This window comes from Prionailurus bengalensis, chromosome B2, assembly GCF_016509475.1.
Source record: "Prionailurus bengalensis isolate Pbe53 chromosome B2, Fcat_Pben_1.1_paternal_pri, whole genome shotgun sequence".
Lineage (NCBI taxonomy): Eukaryota > Metazoa > Chordata > Mammalia > Carnivora > Felidae > Prionailurus > Prionailurus bengalensis.
Window position 1 is genome coordinate 41,781,266 of NC_057349.1, and position 18,891 is coordinate 41,800,156.

The 18,891-nt window shown below is 54.3% G+C and overlaps 1 protein-coding gene across 2 annotated transcripts; it reads right to left on the reverse strand.

Annotated features, from left to right (window-relative positions):
• Positions 1 to 460: 460 nt before the first annotated feature.
• On the reverse strand, positions 461 to 17,881 carry TCTE1 (t-complex-associated-testis-expressed 1). 2 transcript variants are annotated; one of them, XM_043591564.1, is made up of 6 exons: positions 17,387 to 17,881; positions 14,420 to 14,487; positions 7,638 to 8,010; positions 5,854 to 6,422; positions 2,552 to 3,001; positions 461 to 670 (listed from the first exon to the last, which is right to left on the reverse strand). In XM_043591564.1, exons 3-6 carry the CDS (start codon positions 7,921 to 7,923, stop codon positions 461 to 463), a joined length of 1,515 nt encoding a protein of 504 aa, XP_043447499.1. In that variant the 5' UTR covers positions 7,924 to 8,010; positions 14,420 to 14,487; positions 17,387 to 17,881. The 2 variants fall into 2 exon arrangements, with proteins under 2 accessions (XP_043447499.1, XP_043447498.1); XM_043591563.1 differs by lacking the exon at positions 14,420 to 14,487.
• Between the last annotated feature and the right edge of the window lie 1,010 nt (positions 17,882 to 18,891).

Sequence of the window (18,891 nt, forward strand, 5' to 3'; positions counted from 1 at the left end):
AGAGAGAGACTGTGCACGTGCACACTTGGACATGCTTGAAGGTCAAGAAGTCAAGGATCTGTTCAAAAGAGAAGAAAATGGTCGGGAGGAGGGTCGGGGAGATGGGCGACCTCCATGGGACAGGCTGGGCTGGCACAGGCCTTCAGAGTCCTCTCTGCCTTCCCTAATCCTGGAAGAAGTCGGTCATTTCGTGGCGTCTGGTAATATCCTGTCCCTGGGTATAGGAGATGGGTCCCACTTCATACCCCTTTGCTCCCCCTATCCCAGACCCCTCCTCTTCCTCACATCTTTATCCAAATGACCCTCGATCACTCACCCTAAGGATATCCGTGCTCTCCCCCTTTCTCCTCCCTCTAGACCAGTGTGGCACTCTACAGCAGGCACGACAGAGGCATGAAATGAAGGATGGGACTGGGGCAGTGACCCAGCTCCAGCCACTGCCCCAGCCCTGTCCCCCATCTTATCCTGCAGGGTTCTCAGGGCCCTTGGCCGTGATTGGTGACAGGAAGCAGCTGGGATTCGGGGCCCGCTGGCGGGCTGCTTCCCGGTTGGCACAGAGAGCCTGGCCAATGAGGTACTCGCTCTCCTGGGCTACATCTGACAGGCGCAAGTCAAACTCCAGGAGGGTCCTGTTGTCTGACATGCCTTCCAGGAGCTGCTTCCCGCCATCCTGAGAGAGGAGTACAGGGAAAGGGTCATTTCATGTTACTACCCAGGATCACACACACGCACACACACCTACACGCTCTATATAAAGATGTGACGAGTGGTGCCTGGGTGGTGTAGTCGGGTAAGCGTCCGACTCTTGATCTCGGCCCAGGTCACGATCTCACAGTGCATGAGTTCGAGCCCCGCATCAGGCTCTGTGCTGATGGTGCCGAGCCTGCTTGGGATTCTGTCTCTCCCTCTTGCTGCCCCTCCCCCGCTTGTGCTCTCTTTCTCTCAAAATAAATAAATAAACTAAAAAAAAAATTAAAAAAACAAAAAAAGATGTGACTAGGATAAGAGTTTCACAAAACAATGGTTAACCGATTTGTGCACCACATTACTGTGTTCGGTCCTAGGTTATCCTACCCTATTCCATTCTCTTCCGTAAAAAAAAGTGGTGCTCAAGACATAGTAAATTGATTTTTCAACCCTAATGGTTTGAAAAACATCGCTCTGTGGCAATGATGGTAATTCCACTCCTCTGGTCCAGCCATGGGTATGTGAGACAGATCTGGCTGATGACATGTGAGGAGGAAGTTTGGAGGGAGTGGCTTCTGGAAGGTTCTTCTCGCTCTGAAAAAGGAACAAGAGGGGTGCTCTCCCTTTTTCTGTCTCTGAGCATGACGCTTTGTGAGGTGCAGCAGCCATCCTGGGACCATGAGAGAAGCACCTGACAGGACATGGCCATGTGGCCAGGATGGGCAGAGCAGACAATGGCACTAAGCCAGTGAATTTACCAACTCCAGAACCCCCTACCCTGGGGCTTCTGATTATGGGACATAAAGTTCCTTTTGTTTGTTTGTTTGTTTGTTTGTTTTTCAGTTTATTTATTTATTTTGAGAGAGAGGGCAAGCAGAGGAGGGGCAGAGAGACAGGGAGAGAGAGAGAGAGAGAGAGAGAGAGAGAGAGAGAGAGTATCCCAAGCAGGCTCCACACTGTCAGCCAGAGTCTGATGCGGGGCTTGAACTCACAAACCATGAGATCATGACCTGAGCTGAAACCAAGAGCCAGACGCTTAACCGACTGAGCCACCGAGGTGCCCCCAACAGTCCTCTTGTTTAAGCCATTTCCCGGTTCAGCTTTCTATTACTTGTAACCAAAAGCACCCCATCTGGAAACAGTGCGTGTGTGAACAAGGCTTTTCTGGCGAGGTTTGGTAGAGGTCTTTTATGTGAAAGACTTCTATGGTTGTGACCCAGTAGTGTGTTGCAAAGTCAATTTAATGGGTTACGGGCGCATTTTTAGAAAATGAGGCAGAATAGGGGCGCCTGGGTGGCTCAGTCGGTTAAGTGTCCGGCTTCAACCCAGGTCATGATCTCACGGTTTTTGGGTTCGAGCCCCGGGTCAGGCTCAGTGCTGACAGCTCGGAGCCTGGAGCCTGCTTCAGATTCTGTGTCTCCCCCTCTCTCTGCCCCTCCCTCACTCATACTCCATCTCTCAAAAATAAATAAACGTTAAAAAAAAAAAAAAAAAAGGACACTGAAGGACATCAGTGCCTAGCATAGGATAAAACCCTGAGTAATAGTAACAGCTAGCGATACTGATGTCCTAGCCAGGGCTTTGCAATGTTACCTGCTTTACAAGGATAACACATTTACTCCTCCCAGCAACAACACTTCGTAGATACAATTATTATCCCGATTTTGCAGATGAGGACATGGAGGCCCCAAAAGGTGAAGTAATTTAGCCCAGTGAATGGCAGAGCTGGGATTAGAACCAAGGGAAGTCTGTGGTTTTAGCAACTATCCCGGAAGCATCCCGAGGCAGTCGGAGGCCACACCCAGCCCTCCCGAGGCCCCAGGGCCTCTCCTGGGCCCCGCCTGCCCCAGAAGGTGCAGCTTACCAGCCCGATGTGGTTGCAGGACAGGTTGATGCTGGTGAGCGTGGTGTTGACGGCGAGCACCTGGGAGAGGAGGGTGGCGGTGGGCTCAGACAGCTCATTGCCCCCGAGGTGCAGTGTTGTGAGGCACCTGTTGGTCTGCAAGGCGTGCGCGAGCGCCTGGCCGCCCTCATCCTCAATGCGGTTGAGGCGCAGGTTGAGGGAAATGAGGTTGGTGTTGTGTGCTAGGGCGTGAGCCAGCGACTGGGCACCAAGCGCGCGCACCTGGTTGTTGGCCAGGTTGAGCACTCGCAAACGGCTGTGGCTCAGCAGCTTGGCCGCGGCACGCGCGCCCCGGTCCCCAACGAGGTTGTGTGACAGGTCCAGCTCCTCGAGGGCTGGGTGATCCAGGAGGCTGCGAATGAGGACGCGTGCCTTGTCGTCATCCACCTTGCTCCGGGTCAGCCTGAAGATCTGTGGGCAGGTAGAGGGCACGCAGCCGCTGGCAGTTAGGGATAATCTGCCTGCCTGCCTGCTTACCTACCTTCTGGGGGTAGAGGGGGGGGGCCACAGGGAGGCCTGAAGTTCCACCCACCTGATGTTGGCCCCCTGACTGGCTCTTGGGCAGGGCAGGCCTCCCCCGCATGGCAGAGCAATGCAGAATGGGTGGCAGTCAGTAGCAAAAAAGCCATTTATGGAGAAATCACCATGTGCTGTGCATGCTGGTAGAGCGTATCATGACCATCACCTCTAACCCTCAGCATCCCAGTCTGGTAGCATGAGTTCTTTCCACGTTACAGATAGAAAACGAAAGGGGCACCTGGGTGGCTCTGCTGATTAAGCGTCCGACTTCAGCTCAGGTCACGAGCTCACGGTTCGTGAGTTCGAGCCCCGCGTCGGGCTCTGTGCTGACAGCTCAGAGCCTTGAGCCTGCTTCGGATTCTGTGTCTCCCTCTCTCTCGGCCCCTCCCCCACTCACACTGTGTCTCACTCTCTCTCTCTCTCTCTCTCTCTCTCTCTCTCAAAAATAAACATTTAAAAAAATAGTTAAAAAAAAAAAAAAGAAAGAAAATGATAGCTTAGGGTGGATGCGTCATTTGCCCAGAACCACGCAGCGATCAAGCCCCAGAGGCAGGTTTGAATCCAGGTCTGTTTGATGTCCCAGCCCCTCGCCGTGCCCGCTTCAGCTGGCTAAGATCTACCATGGCAAGGAGAGGAAGTCTTGGAAGGAGGTGCCAGGGTAAGAACCGGGGTGAGAGACGGGAAATGGGGGAACGGAAGGAAAAGATGAAAGAAAGACGTTGGACTAGCATGAGGAATTCTGGAGATGGGGGCCCTAACCCTTCCCTTCTCACCAGTCCCTCCCGCCCCTCCCTCTTCCTTGAGGCCTCTTCACGCTCTCCCCATCCTTCAGTCCTCAGCGTTCCCTACATCCCTCTCAGCCAGCTTAGAGCCTCTCGTCCCTCTTGTCACTTCCTTGCACCTATCTGGCAAAGCTCCAACCGTGGAGCAACCCCACTCTCTAGTTTCTGCGTACCTGTGCCCGAGCAGCTGCCAGGGTGGAAATGTCACATGACAGGACTGATTCGTAGCGCTGGAGCCACCAGTCGACCCTCCGTGCCGTGGGCCAACTCAGCCCTGTTTCTCCGGACAACACACTCTCTCGTACTCTGTAAAAACGATGTCAACCTTCTCCAGCCTCCTCACCCTTCAGGGGGCCACTCTACAGGTAAGTCTCCCCCTGCCTCCCCAGCCATTGAATGGGAACCCGTCGCTTTCCTAATACCAAACACAAATCCGCTGCTACCCACCATATCCACTCTCTCCTCTGCCCAGAGCCAACCGTCCCACTCGGTCCTCGACTCCACTCAGTCTTGCCTTCTCAGGAACCTTCCTTGGTCAATGAACCTGTGGCTTTCTCAACTGCTTTCTTGCTATTGGATGGAGCTTTACGTTGGAGTTATTTATTTATTTATTTATTTATTTATTTATTTATTTTGAGACGAGTTGGGGAGGGGCAGAAAGAGAGAGAGAGAGAAAGAGAGAGAGAGAGAGAGAGAGAGAGAGAGAGAGAGAGTCTCCACTAGGCTCCACGCTCAGCACAGAAGCCGATGCGGGGCTCGATCTCACAAATGGTGAGATCATGACCTAAGCTGAAATCAACAGTCAGACACTTAACGGACTGAGCCACCCAGGTGCCCCCACATTGGTTTTATTTTATTTTATTTTATTTTATTTTATTTTAGAAATTCTTTGTTTTTAAATTTTTTAAAAATGTTTATTCATTATTTTTGAGAGAGAGAGAGAGTGCAGGGGAGGGGCAGAGAGAGAGGAAGACGCAGAATCCGACGCAGGCTCCAGGCTCTGAGCTGTCAGCACAGAGCCCGATGTGGGTGGGACTTGAACTCACGGAGTGTGAGATCATGACCTGAGCTGAAGTCAGACGCCCAACCGACTGAGCCACCCAGGCACCCCCCCCTCCCCCCCACACACATTGGTTTTAAATGCAAGCAAGTTTCTTTTTAGGAAAACTCAAACCTTTCATCTATTACCAATTTCCCCTTCACCCCCTTCACAGCCAAGTTCTTGAAAAAGCTGATCACAGCCATCCGGTTTCCTCACTTCCCACTCTCTCTGTAAGTCACTCCGATCTGGCCCCTGTTCCTAGCACTCCACTGACAGTTCCAGCTCTGTGACCTCCGAGCTTGCTAAATCTGGTCCTCATCGTCATCCCCGCCCCCCATTGCTGCCTGCCCCTTTTCTTGACATACACCCCTCCCTTGTCTCTGCGACTCAAGGCCACGTCCCCCTTTCCCTCTTTCTCTGACTTTTTGGCAGGCTTTCCCTCTTGCAACCAGAATATTTGGGACCTACTTTACTAAAAAATTATTCGTTGTGTATTTGAATTTCAAATTGAACTAGGTGTCCTGTATTTTTATTGGCTAAACCTAGCGATCCTCTCCTGGTTGTAATTGTATGTTTACGTGATTGCTGATTAGAGCCCTTTATGCCACCAGACTGTTAGCTCCAGAGGGCACAAATGCATAATTTTGCTCACTGTCGAATCTTTAGCACCTAGGACAGGGCCTGGGGTGCAGCTGTTCCCCGGATGAATAAATGGCCAGTGAGCTGGGAGCACTGTGCCTTGCTCATCTCTGCATCCGCAGAACGCAGCTTGGTGCAGGTGCATAAAAGGACACTTCGTCGGCGAATGAGAAGGAAATGGGAGGGGGAAGATGGCGATGGGGGAGGAGGAGGAACACGGGGAGAGGAGAGGGAATCCAAGAGGCGCAGAGAATGGGAGGTGGGGGATGGCCCGGAGGTACCTTGAGGGTGTGGCATGCCTTGATGGTGGCCGCCAGGGAGTGGCAGTCGCGATAGGTGAAGAGGAAGAGGTTCCACTCGAAGTTCATGCCGCAGTCCTTGACCCCGTACACCAGGTCCAGCTCCTCCAGATGGCTCAGGCCGGCCACCAGGTCTCCCAGCTGGTAGTGGTCAGTGGCGGGCTCCTCCACCTCTGCCTCGCTGCCGGAGTCGGACAGTTCCCCGCTCCGGGGTCGGGGCGGGAGCTTCATGGGCGGAAGGAACTGATCCACACGGAGCCTGCGCACATAGTTCCTGCAGAGCGGCAGCAGGTCGAGGATCAGCGCGGGGTCCGTGGTGCTGGGGATGAAGTGCTTTAGCAGGTTCTCTAGGTGCCGCTCGAAGAACATGCGCTTCCAGCTGCCGCCGTGCTTGGCCACGTGGCACACGGGCCAGCGCTGCGTGCAGCAGCGGCGCCAGTAGCTCTCGTCGTCGATCAGGTTGGCGGTCACAGCCAGCGGCAGGTCGGGTGACAAGTGGTCCAGGACCTTCTGCTTGTGCTCCGGAAGCAGCTGCTTCAGGATAGGGTTGTCTTTGGGGACAGGAAGGAAAGCAGGAGTCACCGTGTGGGGGACGCCACCGCACGGTGCCCTGGGGCTGGGCCTACCTGGGGGCCCTGAAGAAACGGAAGGCCCTCCCCGGCCCTCGGGGAGCCCCAGTCTGAGAAGGGAGACAGCCTTTACTGTCAGGGATGCCCAGTCTGAGGGAGGAGACACAGCCCTTAACTTTGGGGTGTTCCCTGCCTGAGCCTGGATGCCTTAGTATCTGGTTTCTGGGAGCCCCTAGTCTGAGCCAGAATCTCAGGACTGGCCCTCAGTGATCACCTAGTCTGACGGAGGAGATAATCCTGAGTTCAGAGACTCCAAAATGATTTGATTCGTTCATTTCAAAACAAAAAACTTTTTGAGCATGTCTTGTGCACCAGACGCTGTTCTAAGTGCTGAGGATACAAGAGTGAACAGAACAGAGGAAGCCACTCCCTCTTAGGAGAGGAGGCAGACAGTAAAAGAGTCCAGCGAAAATATTGTAGGTCAGGTGGCGATAGGTGCTGTAGATAGAATGACGGCCCTGTCCTCGGAGGGCTCCCCATCCAGTAGGGGAGGCTGGCAACTCATCTTTAAAAAGGATGAACAGGGGCGCCTGGGTGGCGCAGTCGGTTAAGCGTCCGACTTCAGCCAGGTCACGATCTCGCGGTCCGCGAGTTCGAGCCCCGCGTCGGGCTCTGGGCTGATGGCTCAGAGCCTGCAGCCTGTTTCCGATTCTGTGTCTCCCTCTCTCTCTGCCCCTCCCCCGTTCATGCTCTGTCTCTCTCTGTCCCCCCAAAAATAAATAAACGTTGAAAAAATAAATAAATAAATAAATAAAAAGGATGAACATTTACAGAGCATCGAGTACAGAACAAACTAAGAACCTATACACGCTGTGGAAGGAGAGTGTGGAGGATAGTCAACCAGGGAGGGCTTTCTGGAGGAGGAATTCAGTAGATATGGTTCGGGCTGGGTTTTGCTGGAGAGAGTGGGAAAGGTGAGGGGACGGCATAGACACGGAGGGCACGGTGCGGGTGGGAATCTGGTCGCTCTGGCCCTGGGAAGGAAGGGCAGTGTTGAGTGGGCGATGAGGACATGGTGTGGGAGGGCAGGGGCTGCCCCAGGCCCCAGCCGCTCAGGCCTCGCCTCCAGGAGGTCCCCACCCACCCCTCCCCGCTCGGAGCCTTTCCTTCCCCGCCCAACTGCAGGGACAGACTCACTCTGGAAGTTCTCGACAATGTGCTGAATGCAGAGCTCTGTGAGGAGGGGCACGATGGCCAGTGACCACTCAGGATCCTCAGCGATGATCCTGCGCATGCGACCTCCACTGGCCCCAGTACTCCAGCCCTTGGACTTGCTAGGGGGTGGGATGATGGAGGGCCTTGAGGGCTGTGGGCCTGTGCTGGAGGTCTGACCTGCAGTGGAGGACTTGTCCTGGGTGGAGGTGGAGAACCGGCTGAGGGCCGACGAGGTCGATGTGCCTAGAGTTGCCTGCATGCTCTGCATTGGCAGCGTGGGCGCAGGTGGCCCCTTGGTGATGGTCTTGTGACGGGGAGGCTCTCAGACCGGCAGGCCCTCGATGCCCATGGGAACCTGGAGGGAGGGGAGGGGTAGAGGTGTTAACTCTGGAGGACCTCGGTGGGCATTTCGCAAGAGGGCAGCACAGAGTGGTTCTTAAGGGTCCATCTCTGGAGTAGAGCAGAACCAGGCACAAATCCCGCCGACTAGCTATGTGGCTCTGGGCGAGTGTCTGAATCTCTTAGTCTCATGTGGCTCCTCTATGAAGTGAGGATAACAGTCACCGGGAAGAGGAGGGGGAGAAGTGAATAAAATAATGCATCCAAAGAGGCATAGTATCCTGTCTGCAGCAAGGGGCAGGCCCTCATTGTGGATAATAATACCTACACAACAATTGTAAGCAATTGATATATGTTGGACACTTTTTTAAAAAAGTTCTTTAGGCATCTTAACTCATTTAATCCTCACAAAAGCCTTTTGGGGATAGGCACTCGTATTTTTCCCGTGTTTTCTGCTGTGAACCTGAAACAGAGAGGTTCATTGACTTGCCCCATGTCACACAGCTTATAAATAACAAGGGTGGATTTCAACTCAGTCTATCAAGTTCATACTTAAAAAAATTTTGTTTTAATTTATTTTTGAGAGAGTGCAAGCGAGGGGGGGGGTTGCGCAGAGAGAGGGAGACAGAGGATCTGAAGAGGGCTCTGCACTGAGAGTAGCAAGCCTGATGTGGGGCTCGAACTCACAAACCATGAAATCATGACCTGAGCCAAAGTCAGAAGCTCAACTGACTGAGCCACCCAGGGGCCCCCATACCCTTTTTTTTCCCCCTAAGATTTTATTTTAAGTAATCTCTACACCCAACGTGGGGCTCAAACTCATAACCCCGAGATCAAGAGTTGCATGTTCTACCAATGGAGCCAACTGAGCACCCCTCAAGTTCATACTCTTAACCCTACATTGTACTGTCCGTCTGAGGGTGAGGGGTGGGGTGTGTATTGCCAAAAGACCAAGGTATGATAAGAACCATTTAGTTCAAAACAGCTCTGGGGCACCTGGGTGGCTCAGTCAGTTAAGCAACTGACTTCGGCTCAGGTCATGATCTCACGGTGCGTGGGTTCGAGCCCCGTGTCAGGCTTTGTGCTGACAGCTCAGAGCCTGGAGCCTGCTTCAGATTCTGTGTCTCCCTTTCTCTCTGTTCCTCCCCTGCTCGTTCTCTGTCTCTGTCTCTCAAAAATAAATAAACGTTAAGAAAAAAATTGAAAAAAACCCCCACAGCTCCTGGGGTTAAGTATTTCACAGAAAAGCAACTGCCTGATCAGGGGGATGGGGTTGGGAACAGTACTGGCAAATAGAAATATAACGCAGGTCAAAATTCAAGTCACGTACACTATTTGCAATTTTCTAGCATCCTCGTTAAAAAAGTAAAGAGCGGCACCTGGGTGGCTCAGTCGGTTAAGCATCTGACTCTCGATTTCCACTCAGGTCATGATCTCACGGTCATGAGTTTGAGCCTGGAGTCAGGCTTCATTCTGGCAGTGCAGAGCCTGCTTGGGGTTCTCACTCTCCCTGTCTCTCTGCCCCTCTCTTCTGTTCTCTCTCTCTCTCTCAAAAATAAATAAACTTGTAAAAAAAAGAGAAATGGGTGAAATTAATTTTATGTTTAACCCAATATGTCCGAAATATTATCACTGAATATGTAATCAATGTGACAATTATTAATGAGATATTTTATATACGTGTCTTTCATACTAAGCCTTCAAAATCTGATGGCTCAAGAGCCACACGTGGCTACTGGCTACTGTCTTGGATAGCGTAGGCTGAGAGGAAGGAAGGGGGAACCAGACCCGCGCTCTGTCCAGGGTGCCGGTACCTTCCCTGCTTCTTCTGCGAGGACTCTGGCTCCACACCCCACCCCCAACCTCCTGATCCAGTCTTCCTAGTTCTCCCAGCCTCCCGGCTTTCCAGACGGCAGCGGGGAAGGCGTGGGAGGCGAAAAGGCAGCTAAATCTGGGGCTGAAGACAGAAGACAGAGGATGGATCTGGGGCTGGGGACCCTCCTCCGCGTTTGTCCATTCCTGCCTCCTTGCTGCAGGTGGCCTCGCCCTGAGACTGCAGGCGGAAATGGGGCTGCTCGCACCTAGCTCCTCCTCCGGGCTGTTTCCCTTCAGATTTGCTCCCTGACTCGGGTGTACTGTGTCGTGGCCAGTGGGAAGGAACACTCTGAACCAGCAAAGGTGTCCTTGACAGATGGAGGGGACCAGATGGTACTCCCCAGTCCACCAGGCATCTCAAGGAGGAGGAAGAGCCTGGCTGTGTGTGTGTGTGTGTGTGTGTGTGAGAGAGAGAGAGAGACAGAGAGAGACAGAGAGAGACAGAGACAGAGAAGGAGGCAAGGGGCAGCATAGGAAAGGTATCTTTGTATTTGTGAAATCCTTATGCAAATCAAATGCAAGTTCACAAACAGATTGTGTCCAGATCTGCGGAATAACCAGCTGGTGCATTTGACTAATAGCCCCTCAGAGGGTGTGGCTGGGAGGGGATGCTGCTTAGAGGTGCCAGATGACTTTGCATTTCTGGCTTTGCCAGTGACTTGCTGTGTGACCTTGGCCAACATACTTAACCTGAGTTTCCGTTTCCTTATCTGTAAAACAGGATAATGATATTTTCCTTATGCAGGCGGTTGTGGAGATTCCTCTGAGATAATATTTGAAAAGAGTACTTGGGGGGGTTGGCGTGTGGAGGATGAAGACACTATGGAGGGGGAGGGTCTTAGGCAGGGGACACAGGGGAACCCTGCCTCTCGAGCGCCGACCTGAGACGGTATCCTTGGATAAGGTCCTTCCCTATCTCCAGGGGAGAGGCAGTGGTGGTGTTTGGGGCTGGAAAGGATGGAGGGGCCTGGCAGACAAGGAGAAAAGAGACAACAGGCCAGCCCTGCTCCTGCCAGCTCCACGTCTGGGTTCCTGGGGCTCCCTCCAAAAGTTCCCTCCGGAGTTCTGGCCTAAAACATTCCGTATTCCCTTTGGTCCCAGATGCAATCCCAAGACACCCTGCGGGTCAGGCCCAAGAAAGCAGGATCCAGCTGGGCAGGGGGAGCCCGGGTTTCTGGCCGGTGTTGCCCCGGAGCCGACTCTCTAGGTATTTCTCACGACACTGCCGGCCTCACCACCCAGGTAGGCTGTTCCCTCTCCTTCCTCCTGGGAGGCCACATGTGGGGAAACCCCACCTGGGGCCGGGCTGGCGCTGGTTTCACTGCCTGGTGCCTCACTGTCTGAGGCCCTGACATTTCTTCCTGAGTCTGGTCCTCATCTTTCTTGCTGCTGTTTGGAGCCTGCAGCCACCTCTGGGCGTGACACTGTAGGACCCACCCCAGGGTGGGTTCCAGCGCCCTGAGCCACCTCTTCAGAAGTGTGGGGGGCCAGGTCCCGGTGCCAGGCTGAGACCGGGTCGAGCAATGTTCCCCGTTGACTCAAGCCAACCCGGTGGTTCCCCCTCCCATTCATGTGGGAGGCCGGGCCCCGGCGCCAGGCTGAGACCGGGTCGAGCAACGTTCCCTGTTGACTCAAGCCAACCCGGTGGTTCCCCCTTCCATTCCCCCACTTTCAAGGGCATACGAAAGCCTTGTCAAGGCTGAGAAAGTTAATTCCTGAAGACTGTGGTCTGCAGGTGTTGGCAGTAATGCTACCTCCCTTTTTCTACCCCGAGTCAGATAGAAACAAACATGGGAATTGTGTTTTGCTAGCAATCTTATCAACAAGGTCTTGTGACCCATCTAGAAAATGCACAAGAAACACAGAACTAAATGTTTTGGTGGGCAAACCTGTTTATTCTTAGAATGACCTAACCCATAAGAGTCTGGTTATAAAAGATTGTGTACAGCAACAATAAAGTCGTCACTTGGGCCATCAGCCCAGGGGACCCTCCTGTTGCCAAACTTTCTCTTCTCTCTTTTTTTCTTGCATTCCCCTACCCTCAGGACCCTGACCTCGGTGTTTGTCGCGCCGGCCGCGACACAGAAGGAAGAGGCAAAGCATCCTTCCATGTGCCCCAGGTACAGGGCTGGTATCAAAAAGACCCCCTTTTGTCCTGTGATGTTTCATAGAAACCTCCAAACCACCAGGGCTGGTGTCATTTGTAAGGCAAATGTTGAAGCCATTAACCTCATACAATAAGGTAGGAGTTGATCGTATTCACTTCATTGATTTTTGGAAAAGTAGATATTACAAAAATATTTGGGGGAAGCAAATGATGACTAGACACAGAGAATTCTTTCTTCTTCTTTTTTTTTTTTTAGAGAGAGGAAGTGCACAAGCGGGGGAGAGGGGCAGAGGGAGAGGGAGAGAGAGAGAGAGAGAGAGAGAGAGAGAGAATCTTGAGCTCCATGCTTAGCATGAGGCTCAATCCTACGACCCTGGGATCATGACCTGAGCCAAAATAAGAGTCAGATGCTCTACTCACTGAGCCACCCAGGCGCCCCTTTTCTTATTGAAGAAGTTTTCGTTTCAATTCCGGTTAATTAACACACAGTGTAATATTAGCTTCAGGTATCCGCTGTGGCGATGGGACACTTCCATACCACACCCTGTGCTCATCACAGCCAGTGCACGCCTGGCTCCCCATCGCCTGTGTAAACCATCCACCTCCCCTCTGGTAACCATCCTATATTAGCGAACTGGAATTTAGATACAAACTTAAAAAAAAAAAAAAAAAAAAAGATGATACGAAGCAGGGATCCTCCCCGGCAGGCGGTACACCTGACCCCTGCCTGCCCTTCTCCCCCACTGTGAGGCCGCCACTCTCTCGGCTCCCCTCCCGCCTCTCCGGTCATTCTCGAGGTCTCCATTGCAGACTCCCCTCACTCTTACCCACCTCCCTGCGACCCTGCGTGGCTCCTATGGATGGCTGCAACTCTTACCTTTCCTCTGAGTTCCAGACTCAGGCCTACCAGCTGCCTCTCACCTCCCTCCAACTGAGTCTGCACCCAGAGAACTCAGAGCCTCCCCCAAGCCTCTCCTTCCCCTGGCTCCCTGCCTGGCCAGGGGCGCCGCCCCTCCATGTCTGGTTACTGTTCTACCTCCCACCCCCGCGGCCCTCCCCTCCCTGAATGCTGTTGCTTTAGCTCGGGGCCTCCCTGCCGGCCTGGATCCCGGTGGTAACTGCCCAGCGCCTGGGGATGGCAGCCAGCGCGGTCCTCACCACTAGCCTTCCCACAGCTGCCACCGCCACTCGCTGGCCACTGCCCACGGGCCACAGCCCGGCTTCCTCAGCTCAGTGGAGAAGGCCCTCCGTGACCAGATATGTTGTTGGAAATAAGCTCGCTTTGCATCTGGAGCTCTGCAGGCTAGTTCACGCTGCCCAGCCTTTGCTCCAGCGGTTCTCTCTCTGCCTGGAACGCCTTTCCCACTGTCTCAGCCTGGGGAACTGGAGCGTCCTTGATCTTTCAAGCCTGAGTTTCCCTACCACTTCCTTTCTGAAGCCTTCCATCCTTTCTGGTCCCCACCCCCCAAGTACCCTTTCCCTCTATCAGACCTTGTGCTGGTGTCATTTCAGTGGCCTGATTGATCACCTTCTCCCCACACCTACGCTAGACCGTGAGCTCCTTGAGGTGCAGGGACTGTTCTGGACTCCTTTTTCTCCCTAATCCCTGGCCCCTGGTGGGTCTGCTCTACAGGAGGTAGCTGGTGTTCTGAGCTGCCCCACCCCCTTCTGAGAACAGATCCTGGCCAATAGGAGTGCCCCATATTGGCCAGGGTGATTGGCTCAGGGGTGGCCACCTGATGCAAGCCAATCAGAGTCCTTCTTGGGATTTGTTGGAGCAGCGGAGGTAGACCAAGGACGCATGTCCTTGAAGGCTGCTGATCCCCCGCTGCTGGAGGCTATTCGCCTTCGCGTGGAAACCCTCCTGCTGCAGGAGGGGATGAAGCCTGGGAGAGACCAGCAGGAGTGAGAGGTGGACAGAGCACCCGGTACCTTCAGTCCCCAGTCTGAGGCCCCGAGGTTCCCAGAACTGCACTTCCTCTGGTTCTGAGACCTCTTTGCCAGCCTTTCTAACAGGTCCCTTTTGCTAAAGCTGAGTTCGGTTTCTGCCCCTTTGTGACCAAAGGGTCCCAACCATTTGGGTCGGCTCACAATTTGGTGAATGAAATCGAAAGAAATCCTAAATCAGGAGATGAAATGGTTCGATGGGGTGTCTGAGAATCAGGGCCAGAGGCCCCAGGTTTATTATACACAGGGTTCGGCATCTAACTCCTGGGGCCTCTTCCTATCCTGACCACCCCTGGCCTCCAGCCTCACCTCTCATCTCTCCAGGCATCAGCAACTTGACCTACTTATCAATCCCCCACATCTCAGTGTGAACGAGTTTCAGATCCAAAATGCCAAGTTAGGAAGGTGGGCAAGGAGGACACACCACTGAGTGGGGGGAAGGTGGGGAGGGGCCCACAGGAGAGTAAGTCAGGCGACCTGAGGCAAGTCTACCTACCTCACTGGGTGACTTTAGTCTGGCCTAGGCATCACCAGTCTGCAGCTGCGGGTATCTTTCCTGGAAGCCTGGAGGGTGGATAGACACCCATTAGCTAGGGGCCCAGGGGTATCCTGACAGCTCCCAAGGGCCCAAGAAGGGCAGCCCCAGAAGTGGCAGTCACTTTCCTTTCTGGAGCTTTGTCCCCCTCGGGAACCTTCGGGGCAAACAGAGAATCCCAGAGTTTGAAGACTGGAAGCATGTTTAAGAGTCTGATCCTTCTCCGGGGCAAGAATCTTTTCTGACATTCCAGAGAGAAGGTTGGGGCGAGGGGGTGATCACCTCTTGTGCCACCACCTGGTGTCCCTATCTAAGGCACACCTTATGCTCGACTGGCGAAAGTGGGAACATGTCCAGTGACCTTTCATCTCCTGGCACCTGTCTTACAGGCCTGTTGGGCTGTTTTGCCAGCATCACCCTAACCCAACACAGAACCACAGTCCCTGCCGAAAGGCCAATCCTCTTCCAACCACGTCCCCACCCTGTGTCCTCACTATCAGGGTCCAGGGTCCTGAAATCCCATTCAGGCCAGAATCAGAGGGTTAGGTGTTAGGGTCCACCCTCTATGCGCCCAAGCACAAGCAACATAAAGGGACAACATGCTCCAGCTTGGCCAGCTTATCCTCATTTTTGATGGCTTGCGCCTGGTGGTCAATGTTCTGGGAACTATATCCTTGCCTACACACAGCTATGATTTATTGAGTTTGGGCCTCTCAAAGCTCTCCCAGCAGGAAGCAGCTGGCTAAGGCCTCGGGCATTACGTTACCTTAGGGCCAATCTCCACTCTGCCCCCTAGCATCCGTGAGACCTTGGGCAAGTCATTTCACCCCACTAAGCCCCCTATGTCTTTATCTGTAAAATGGGGGTGGTAATTAATGGGATCCACTTCCTAGGATTATCCAGAAGATTAAGGGAGCTAAGGTGGGTGAGACATTTCATATCATGCTGGGCCCAGAGCCAGCATTCAAAATATGTGTTAGATATCGTGATGAAGATGTTACATGCCTTGCCTACATATGTTTATTAGGTCTGTAAATTTAGGGGCGCCTGGGTGGCTCAGTTGGCTAAACGTTCGACTTTTGGCTCAGGCTCAGGTCATGATCTCACGGTTCGTGAGCCGGAGCCCCACGTCGGGCTCTGTGCTGACAGTGCAGCCCCGATTCTCTCGCTCTCCCTCTCTCTCTGCCCCTCCCTTGCTCATGCTCTCTCTCTCTCAAAATAAATGAACGTAGAAAGCAAGTCTTCAAATTTACTATTGAGGATTATTATTGTTATTACGACACTATTATCTCCTTGCCCAAATGAGGACACAGGCTTGGAAAGTGTCAGTAACCTGCGAAGCGTCACGGAGCTAGTAAGTGGAGACGCTAAGGTTTGAGCTGCTCTCCGTCCAAAGCTGTCGGTCACTTCCAGGCACAAAAGCACAGACCAACAATGGTCCTTCCTAAGGACTTAGGTTCCTTCCTAAGTCGCCCAAACTTGGTTGTTCACAGCGCTTTTCCAGCGGGCCTCCTGCTTTCTCCAGCTCATGATCTCTTGTCATGTCACCAGCGTGAAGCCCGGGGTCACCCTTTGGATGCTGGCCTAAACAGCCCAGGCTCCCTCACCTCCTAAATCACTGCCAGACACGGGGCCCTTCCGAAGACCTGGGGCATCGCCTGTGGCCTTCAGCACGAGGCCTTCTGGGGACCCCAGAAGATCCCGCGGAGCTCTGCTCTCCTGCCCCATGGCTCGTGTAGGGCCCTTGTCACAGACCTAGGTAGGATTCAGAGTCTGAGCCTCCGGCATGTTTCCTCCCCAGAGGTCTCAGACCTTCTCCATTTTTCTCAAGTCCCCAGTTAAATATAATCACCGTGGGCAGAGGCTTCTTCCCACTGCCCAAATGGGAAAGTTGAAGAGGTTGGGGGGGAGCTCTCACCCCTTCCTGCTCATCACATCCCAGGTCCTTGTTCTCACCTACTTTCCTCTTGACTGAGGCGCCAAGCACCTCTATGCCCAGGGACACAACCCTCTGGGCTGGCTTGGCCTGATGGGCTACACCCCGCCCCCTCCAGCCGCCTCCCCCACCTTGCTTCTACCTTCTTGGCTAGCTTCTCCTTCACCTTAGGATCCCCAGGGAGAACCCTCCCCTGGCACCTATCCTCAGGCCCTGAATGGGCCCTTTGTCTTACTCCCCCTGATGTCTTTTGTCCCCCTGTTTGATCACTCCCAAACTCCCACTTGGGAATTCCCAGTCTGTGAAACCACGAAAGAGGGACAACAGTCTCTCTGACAGAGCCCAGCCCGGCATGCTTGATGTTGGCCCCAGTGAGACAGCATACTGTTCACATCCCCGGGCCTGGCCCTCCTCCCAACTCCTGACCACTTGGTCTGTGGTCTTAAAAAGGACTCCAGAGTATTCGCTCCCCACCCCTCACTCCTGCCTGGGGCTCAGACACCCCAGCAGGGAAGCTTAGCTCCAAAGGCCAGCGAGTCCCTCCCTCAACCTGCCTGGGGTGCAGAGGCCCTGGTAGCTCCTTGGTAACCAAGGGAAACCAACCACGCTGTGGGAGGGAGGGAGGGAGGTGCCGAAGTTTCTGGACCTGCAGGAGGGACTGCAATCAGCAGGAGCTGGGATGGGGGTCAACCTTTCTGAGACGACTGCGGCCTGGAGCTCAGGACTGCTCTCCTCCACCGCCTGCCCGATGCCCCACTTTCCCCTTCCTCCTTCTCGCGGTGCCCCACCCCCACCCCCGCACCCCCTTACTCGCAGACCGTGACTGTAGCGGAGAGGACAAGGGTCAGGCTTCAAATGGGTGGGGAGCTTCCTGCGGGTACAGATCCGCCCGGAGTCAAGCCAACCTCAGCTGGGTGGGAGTGGGGGTTGGCTTGAGAGTTCAGCCCCATAAGGGAGACCCGGGGTTGAGCGTCCTCTCTTCTGGGGCTCACCTCACCCACTCTCGGTGCCCGGGTGCTCGCTTCCCTGCAGGCCCCCCGCGCGGCCGGCGCCGGTCGTTAGGGACGCCCCACGTCGCCAGGGGGCGGGTCCGAGGGCTGGTGCGCATGTGCGCGAGAACGCCCGCGCGCCGAGTCTCGGCGGTGCACAGTGGGTAGTGGGCGCTCTGGCCGTGGGGCGTGCTCTGTGGATCTGGGGGACATGTTTAGGAATAGGTGGGCTTTTCTTGGGGGGAAGGTGAGGCGTGGGGGCCGGGGCAGGGCTCCTGAACCGTAGTGCTGTTCCTTCTTGGTACCTTTTGTGTGAAAATAGGGGCGCGGGGTGGCGAGTGGAAAGACAGTTCGGGAAACGCATCAGCAGTCTCTTCTGGAAGATGTGGAGGTGGAAGGGCGCCAGCAGGGGTTACTGGAAGGCACCAGACAGTAAGGTTCCAGGTCTCCACAGCGCTCCTTCACGCAGCCCTAAACTTTATATCGCCACCCCGCCCCCTCTCCCCGCCCCCCCAGCCCTGGGTGACAGGATGTGGTGCTTCTGATGGGCAGGAATGACCAACTTCAGGGGACTGGCTAGTAAGAAAAACTGTCCTTCAGGAGGGGAGAGGCAACCAGGATGGTGGGAAGTTTCACACGGAGGTGGCTTAGCTTTGACTTTCAGGTGTCGCGATTCCTAGTGTGTTACCATGGGTAAGTTAATATCTTAGAAGCTCAGTTAATCCATCATAAAACCGTGCCATGACTCCCCCACCCTGATGTGCACGCGTAGACAGCCGGGCCTTCAGTGAGCACCGCCGAACGGTGGCTACGAGATGCGGAGGTAAAGCTTTGCCACTCCGCAGGGCTGAAAGCGGTCAGGGCTCAGCGGAATCCCGGAATCCCGGGCAGGAACCGGTCCTTTGCAAGCCCTCTCACCAGGGCCGCAATTAGAATGAGAGATCATAAAGGAAGCAGCGCTCTGCGCTAATAATTTTAACTAAATGGCCCTAGAACTCAGTCACCAGGGAGCCTTTGACTTGAAGATGGGCCCCCTGAGGTCCTTTCCTTCATCCAGCAGCAGAGATTTGGGAACAGAGGTAGAACTCTGGCTTGGCCCTGAGTGGATTCATTCTGTTAAGGAAGCAGGGCTTCCTCCTGTTCTGAGCCGCCGGTTCTCAGCTTCAGCTCAGGCTCAGGGGCAGGTGCTCTGGCCCCTGCTCTCTACAGACCCCATCACCTCTCCCAGCTCACAGTGCCTGCTCAGCTCCCCCTCAGGGCCCCTGAGCTGGCTGAAGTCCTCAGCCTGGAGCGCTCTTCCCTCAGAGACCCTCGTGGCTCATACCCTCCCCTCAGATGCCACCTCCGGGGGCAACAGCAGTCACCCCCACCCTCCTGATCCCTGTCCCGCTTTCTCTGCAGACCTCATCACCGCCTTACATCCTCTTCCTTCTCTTTATCGCGTATCTCGCTACTAGACGGAAGCTCCGCAAGTGCAGGAAGTTGTCCCTTTGGCTCTCACCACATTC